The following is an 8,486-nucleotide window of genomic DNA, read 5'->3' as shown; positions in this document are numbered from 1 at the left end:
CCATCCATCCATCCATCTGTCCATCCATCTATCCATCTGTCCATCCATCCATCCATCTATCGATCCAACCATCCATCTATCCATCCATCCATCCAACCATCCATCTATTCATCCATCCATCCATCCATCTATCCATCCATCCATCCAACCATCCATACATCTATCCATCAATCCATTCATCTCTCCATCCATATATCATCCATCCATCCATCCATCCATCCATCCATCCATCCATCTATCCATCATCCAGCCATCTATCATCTATCCATCTTTCCATCCACCCATCATTCATCATCCATCCATCCATCTATTCATTTATCCATCATCCTTCCATCTATCCATCTATCCATCTATCCATCATTATTCCATCTGTCCATCTATCTACTATTCACCCATCTATCCATCTACCCATCATCCATCCATCCATTCATCCATCATCCTTCCATCTGTCCATCTATTCATCCATTCATCATTATTCCATATGTCCATCTATCCATTAATCCATCCATCCATCCATCCATGCATCATCTATCTATCCACCCATCATCCATCCATCCATCCATCCATCTACCCATCTATCCATCATCCATCCATCTTTTCATCATCTATCTATCTATTAATCCATCATCCATTCCTCTACCCATTTACCCCTCTGTCCACCCTTCCATTGGACATTTGTCTGTTCATCCATTCATCCATTCATTCACCGATTTACCCATTCACCCCTCCACCCACTCATTTATACAACTATTTACTCATCTAACTCTCCATTCATTCATCTGCTTTTTTTTTTCTTTTTGAGATGGAGTCTTGCTCTGTTGCCCAGACTGGAGTGCAGTGGCGTGATCTTGGCTCACTAAAACCTTCACCTCCTGGGTTCAAGCAATTCTCCCGTCTCAGCCTCCTGAGTAGCTGGGATTACAGGCACCCGCCACCACACCCAGCTAATTTTTTTTTGTATTTTTAGTAAAGACAGGTTTTCACCATCTTGGCCAGGCTGGTCTTGAACTCCTGACCTCGTGATCCACCTGCCTTGGCCTCCCAAAGTGCTGGGATTATAGGCATGAGCCACTGCATCCAGCCTCATCTGCTTTTTTATTCACCTACATATCTACCTACTCATCTGTCCCCCATTCATCTACTTGTCTGTCCGTCTCTTCACCTACACATCCAGCCTTCCATTTGTTTATCTTCTTATTTATACATCTGTTCATCCATCCATCCATCCATTTATCCATCTACCATCTACTCATTCATTCACCCAGATGCCCATCTTTCCACTTTTTTGTCCACCTGTCCAATCTATCCATCCATTGTCCACTCATTAAAATATCTATCTACCCATCTACCCATCTGTCGGCCATCTGTCCAGCCATACACCCATATAACCAACCTTCCATTCATTTACCATTTTCTCGTCTGAATGTCATTCCATCCTCTCACCTACCCACTGTTTCTATTCATCTAGCCATTCAGCTATCAAACTATTCATTCATTCATTCATTCATTCATTCCATTTCTCATGCTTGATTGCTCACCTGCCTGCCTTCTGTCTTTCCTTCCCCTCCTTCTGTCTTCTAACCGCCAGTTTATTTACCCAGCTCTCTGTCCATCCATTTGTCCATTCGTTCCTTTGTTTGCTTAGTCACTGATTCATGTATTCATTTGCTCATCTTTTCTTTCATTTTTGCATCTATTCATCCATCCATCTCCCTACCTTCTCTTCCTGGCACACATCCAGCTGCCCCTCCTGGGTCTTCTTCAAGCATCACCTCTATTCCTGGCCATCCAGTGGCTTTCCTGAGGCTTAGAAAGAGCTGGAAACCCCGAGGCATTCACCCTTTCTTTTCCATAATGACAGCCTTGCTGAAAGAAAAGACAGTGGAGAGAAGCCCTGGATGGGGTGACAGCATGTGGCTCCTGTTATGTATTCCATGCCAGGCCTAGCTGGGGACAGGGAGCCTCCAGCCCACCTCGACCACCTTGTCTGGTCCCCATCCTCCCCCAATGGGTTCTGCTGAGCTGAGTCTTGCAGCCCAGACTCTAGACTCAGAGGCATTTGCCTGGCATCTCATGTGGTTTGTGTGGCACTCTGCAAACTCAGTCATCCCAGGTTCTGCTTCCAGCATGACCCTGTTGTCTGTCACCTGCAGACTCCCTGCTTTGTGAGGTTGAGCCCTCCCTCCTGGTCCTTTAGGAAGCCCAGGGACTTCCACGAGCTTTTGGCAGTTTAGGGAAGGGAGCAGGGCTTACAGTTTCCTAGCCAGCTCCTCCTGAGCCTCAGCAGGCCCTGCTGAACCAGACATATCCTTTCTCGGTCCCGGCCCTGCTGTCCCTAATGTGCCCTGAATTGACCCTTTCCTCAGCTGCTCCGTGAAATCCCCTCTTGGTTGCCTGTGTGTGTGTCCTGGAGGATGGTCCTGAGGTCTGGAGATGACCTGGGCTTGCCTGGTCCTCCTCTGTTCCCCTTGCTGGCCATGGATTCATTTATCTCTTGGATGGAGCCCATTCACCTTCGCAGCCCTTGCTTGGTCAAGAGCTGCCCGCTTTATTTTTTCACAGAGTCATTGATTCATTCAGTGGATGTTTCTTTTCCTTTTTTTTTTTTTTTTTTTTTTGAGACAGGGTCTTGCTCTGTCACTCAGGCTGGAGTGCAGTGGCACAATCTTGACTCACTGCAACCTCCTCCTCCCAGGTTCAAGTGATTCTCCTGCCTCAGCCTCCCGGGTAGCTGGAACTACAGGTGTGCACCACCACGCCCGGCTAATTTTTGTATTTTTAGTAGAGACAGGGTTTTACCATGTTGGCCAGGCTAGTCTCGAACTACTGACCTCAAGTGATCTGTTCACTTCGGCCTCCCAAAGTGCTGGGATTACAGGCGTGAGCCACCACACCCAGTCAGTGGATGTTTCTTGAGTGCCCACTATCTGCCAGTCAGTGGGGTTAGTCCTGAGGCTACTGGCTGAGCCAGACCAGATCCACCTCTACTCAGGCAACACTTTCAGTTTAGAGGGTGAGACAGGCAAGAAGCAAGTAGCTGAGCACATGGATATGCCATGTGAGTTGGGGGAGGTGCTGAAGTTAGAGACTGGGTGGATACAAGAAAGGTAATCCAGGAGGGTTTCTTGGAGGAGTCAACATTCAAGCCTAAAGCTAAGGGCTGCGAAGGGGCAGCCACAGAGAGGGAGGGAAGGGTGTCCTAGGTGGAGAGAAATGTGAGTGCAAGGGCCTAAGGCTGGAGAGGCTCTGCAGATATGTCCAAGGAACAGGGCTTCACAGTTGTCTGTGTGCTGAAAAATCTGTACCACCTCTACTCAGAGGTGGAAACTGAGGGCCAGAGCAGCAGAGTGCCCAGGGTTCCCATCCTTCTGTCCCCAAGCCCTCCCAGGTCCTGTTGAAAGCTAGTGGGCTCTGTGTCTCCCCTTCGCCTCCCTTGGACCCCTCCTGCAAACCCTCCTCCCCACCCCCACCCCCACCCCAGGAAGTCCAGGCTGGTGGAGGAAGTGGGGCGCTGCTGAGTCCTGAGGGCTGCCTCAGTGAGATCTGGCAGGGGCAGTATTCCTTTTTATTTTGGCTCAAAGGTCAAAGTTCAGGAAGAGGTATAGTGGTGGCTGCCTAAGTGCCCTCATTAGAGGCTGTGTCTGTGCCTGTGCCTCTGTCAACAGGAGAGCACACCTCTTACCCTACTGTGGATGCTAATGACCCCCTTTCCCAGCACCTGCCCTGAGATGGAAAATCTCAACCCCCGGCGAAGAGGAAAGGAAGAGAATGGCTGTCCCATTCTCATGGCAAGACAGGCTGGGTACAGCCAGATGCCGGCTTTGTCCACCCTTGCAACCCTGTCCCACCTGCTTCCACAACCTGCCCTGGCCTCAATTTCCCCAACTGCATTCCCCCTTCCCCTCTGGCCCCGCTGCCTCTTGTTAGGGTTTTCTCTGTTCCCCTACTCTCCCCTCTTCTCCTTCCCAGACCCTGTGCCTCCATCTTCCTCCTCTTTAGCCTCTTATTCATTGAACAGAGTCTTACTGCATCCCAAGATGTGCCAGGCACTGGGCCAGGTAAGAACGTGACAGAGAGAGCATTCCTGCCTCATGGTGGCCCTGGGCTAGCTCTTCTCTCCCAGAACCTAGCATATAAAAGGTGCCAAAAAAATGCTTGTTGAATGACTGAATGAGTGTCTCCAAGCCCTCGTTCTCTTAGTGTCTGTTTCCTTCCTTTCTCCATCTCTTCTCTTCCCAACCCTCTCTGTGCCACGCCCTTCCTCCATCTGCCTCTGTAGCTCCACATCTCTCCCATGCACATACAAGCTCCAGACACACAGTAGGCACTCATTAACAATGGTAATATCAACTAACATTTATTGAGTGCTTACCTTGTGGTGGGCCATGAGCAAGTACATATGAGCATGGCCTCATTTGTCTCAAATGTTTGCTGAATGAATATATTAATGGGTTAGTTATGGAATGAATGGATTAAATGCCTCATCTTTTAGTCTGCTGTTTCTTTATTTTCTCTTTCTTTCTGTCTCTTTCAGTCTCTCTGCCTTAGTAAGTACTCAATAAATGACTAATACATGAGTGGGTGGGTGGGTGGATGGGCAGTTGGATGGATGGATGGATGGGTGGGATGGATGGGTGGATTGACGAGTGGGTGGATGAATGAATGAGTCATGAATGGATGGGTGGATAGATGGAGGAGTGAGTGGATGGGTAGATGAATGAATGAGTGATGGATGGGTGGATGGGTGGGTGGGTGGATGTGTGGATGGATAGATGAGTGATGGATGGATGGGTTGGTGGATGGGTAGATGGATGGATGAGTGGGTGGATGGATGGATGAGTGAGGGATGGATGGATGGATGGATGAGGGATGGATGGATGAATGAGTGATGGATGGATGATGGGTGGGTAGGTGGATGGGTGGATGCTGAGTGGGTGGATGTATGGATGAGTGATGGATGGATGGATGGGCAGGTGGGTGGATGGGTGGATGAATGGATGGATGGGTGGGTGGGTGGATGGGTAGATGCATGGATGAGTGATGGATGGATGGATGAGCGGGTGGATGGATGGATGAGTGATGAATGGATGGATAGGTAGGTAGGTGGATGGGTGAATGGTGGGTGGGTGGATGGATGGATGGATGAGTGGGTGGATGGATGGATGGATAAGTGATGGATGGACGGGTGGATAGATGGAAGAGTGGGTGGATGGGTAGATGGATGGATGGATGAGTGATGGATGGATGGATGGGTGAGTGGATAGATGGAGGAGTGGGTGGGTGGGTAGATGGATGGATGAGGGATGAATGGATAGGTGGGTGGATGGGTAGATGGATGGATGAGTGATGGATGGATGGGTGGATAGATGGATGAGAGGGTGGATGGGTAGATGGATGGATGAGTGATGGATGGATGGAAGGATGGATGGATGGATGGATGGATGGATGGACGGGTGGGTGAGTGGATGTGTGGGTGGATGGGTGGATAGATGTATGGGCAGTCTGTGCGTTTCTTTCTTTCTGTTTGTCTCCACCCAACACACAGTAGTACTAGCTATCGTTTGTTGGATAAAACATTCCTTAGTTTTTACAGCTGCCCCACCTACCTCACTCTGTTCCTTGTAGGGCTTCAACTGCCTGCCCCCCGCCACAGTCTCTGGGTCCCTAAGGCCAGGGACAGTGGGGCAGGCAGGGGATGAGCCCTCCCATCAACTTGCCTCCCTACCTCCTCCAGGAAGCAGCCGCAGAGCCCCAAAGCCCCTGCCCCCCAGCCGCCCCCCATCCTCAAAGTCTTCAACAGGCCCATCCTCTTTGACATTGTGTCCCGGGGCTCCACTGCCGACCTGGATGGGCTGCTCCCCTTCTTGCTGACCCACAAGAAACGCCTGACTGATGAGGAATTTCGAGGTGAGCCACCCAGATGGGCGTAGCCAGTGGGACAGCCAGGGGTGTGGGGGAAGCCTGGCATTGGGGGCCCCCTTTTCCCTCAGCTTCTTCCTTTGGGTCAGTGGACTGCATTGGCCTGGAAAGTGCCAATGGACAGGGAGTCTGGAAAGTGCCAGATTGGACAGGGAGTCTGGTCCTGTGTGTCCTTCACCTCTCTGGGCCTCAGCTACCTCCACTCGTTCATTCATTCATTCATTCAGCCCTTATTTATGAAAAGGTTAGTGTAGTGGATAAGCAGAGTCCATCTACCTGGGTTCAGATCCCACCTTTGCCACTTAAGTGATGTGTGACTTCTCTGAGCCTCTGTTTCCTCATCTGTAAACTGGGGAATAATCACAGCATACTCCTGGCTCTCATCCCACAAAGAACCCAGTGCAGGCAGCTGGAGTCCTGGAGCTCCTGCTCCCCTGAGGAAAGGTCTGGAGGGATGGGCAGGGTGTCCGGGCTGGTAGTCCTGATTCTACTTCTTGGGGTCTGCTCCACCCCAGCCCAACTTTAGGGCTCCCCTTCCTAGGCTGAAGCCCCAGCCCAGAGAACTCACCCTTCAGCCTTGTCCAGATTCAAAACACCCACCTCAGGACACCGGCACCCTCCATAGCCCCAGGCCTTACCTGTGAACACCTGCACCCAAATCAGCCACCTGCGATGTGCTGGGTTCTGGGTAAGCCATTATTAAACTGGCCTTGATCTCACAAGTCAAGATACCATGTCAAGAAATGTAACACTTAGGCCGGGCATGATGGCTCACCACACCTGTAATCCCAGTGCTTTGGGAGGCCAAGGCAGGAGGGTTGCAGGAGCCTAGGAGGCTGAGGCTGCAGCGCTCCAGCCTGGGTGACAAACAGAAAAAAAGAAAAGAATTGGGACACCTGCTATGAGGAAGGGTCCATCTTGGAAGGCCGTCCATGGCTGGTCTCCAGCCTAAGTCTGAGGAAGCTTCAGGGATGTCAGAAGAGGCCTTTTTCTTTTTTTTTTTTTTTGTGACAGTTTTGTTCTTGTTGCCCAGGCTGGAGTGCAAAGGCGTGATCTCTGCTCACCACAACCTCCACCTCCTGGGTTCAAGTGATTCTCCTGCCTCAGCCTCCCAAGTAGCTGGGATAACAGGCATGTGCCACCACGCCTGGCTAATTCTTTGTTTTTAGTAGAGACGAGGTCTCTCCATGTTGGTCAGGCTGGTCTCGAACTCATGATCTCAGGTGATCCGCCTGCCTCAGCCTCCCAAAGTGCTGGGATTACAGGCATGAGCCACTGCGCCCAACCAGAAGAGGCCATTTTTTAAGACTTCAGTTACTTTAAATAAATTCAGTTCCCAAACAGGGTGAACAAGTGTGTGCTACATCATCCGCATATATCTTTATCAACCTGTTTCTTTTTTTTGAGATAGGGTCTCATTCTGTCGCCCAGGCTGGAATGCTGTGGTGTGATCACAGCTCCCTGCAGCCTTGAACTTCTGGCCTCAAGCAATCCTCCTGCTTCAGCCTCCAGAGTAGTTGGAACTACAGGTGCAAGCTACCATGCCTGGCTAAAATTTTTTTTCTTTTTTTTAAGAGACAGGCTCTCACTATGTTTCCCAGGCTGGTATCAAACTCCTGGCTTCAAGTGATCCTCCTGCCTCAACCTTCCAAAGTGCTGGGATTACAGGCGTGAGCCATTGAGGCTGGCCTCAACCTCATTCTTACACTGAAACAATACGATGCAGTATCATTGTGTCTACCAGGAAACAATTGCTGGGTATGGTGGCTCATGCCTATAATCCCAGCATTTTGGGAGACCGAGGAAGGTGAATCACCTAAGGTCAGGAGTTTGAGACCAGCCCTGCCAACATGGTGAAACCCTGTCTCTACTAAAAATACAAAAAAAAAAAAAAAAAAAAAAACCAGGCTTGATGCAAACTAACTACCCCAGCTTCCCATCCCCTGAAGGAATTAGACCTGTAGCCTCCTGACAGTCATGCCACATCTTACTGAAGACTTCCAGCAGTGACCTTACTATTTCAAGAGGCCCACTGTTCAGCAGTTAGAAAGTACATTTGACCATTGAAGAACTCAGGGACTAGGGGCACCAACCCCAGGCACAGTTAAAAAAAAATCCAAGTATAGGTTGGGCATGGTGGCTGATGCCTATAATCCTGGCACTTTGGGAGGCCGAAGTGAGAGGATCACTTGAATCCAGAAGTTCAAGGCCAGCCTGGGCAAGACTGTGTCTCTACAAAAAGAAAAGTAAAAAATAAATAAAGGCATAGTTGAGCTCTCCTATGGTCCCACATACTGGAGAGACTGAGGCAAGAGAACTAGTTGAGCCCAGGAGTTTGAGGTTGCAGTGAGCTATGACTGTGATTCTGCCTGAAGCAATCCTTCTCTACAAAAATTACAAAATAAACTAATTAATCAGGCATGGTGGTGTGCACCTGTAGTCACAGCTACTCAGGAGGCTGAGGTGGCAGGATTGGTTGAGCCCAGGAGATTGAGACTGCAGTGAGCCATTTTGTTCACACCCTTGCACCACTCCAGCCTGAGTGACAGAGCAAGACCTTGTCTCAA

The 8,486-nt window shown here is 49.9% G+C and overlaps 1 protein-coding gene across 2 annotated transcripts in view; it reads left to right on the top strand.

The window, feature by feature from the left end:
* TRPV4 (transient receptor potential cation channel, subfamily V, member 4) overlaps positions 1 to 8,486 on the top strand; it is a 38,124-nt gene that overhangs the window by 5,868 nt on the left and 23,770 nt on the right. For both annotated transcript variants that reach the window (XM_011997843.1, XM_011997844.1), the window contains exon 3: positions 5,735 to 5,907. In XM_011997843.1, coding sequence (XP_011853233.1) covers positions 5,735 to 5,907 — 173 coding nt within the window. The remainder of the gene's footprint in view (positions 1 to 5,734; positions 5,908 to 8,486) is intronic.

The sequence above is a fragment of the Mandrillus leucophaeus genome, unplaced genomic scaffold (genome assembly GCF_000951045.1).
Source record: "Mandrillus leucophaeus isolate KB7577 unplaced genomic scaffold, Mleu.le_1.0 Scaffold55, whole genome shotgun sequence".
Lineage (NCBI taxonomy): Eukaryota > Metazoa > Chordata > Mammalia > Primates > Cercopithecidae > Mandrillus > Mandrillus leucophaeus.
This window is presented reverse-complemented; position numbering and strand designations above follow the sequence as displayed.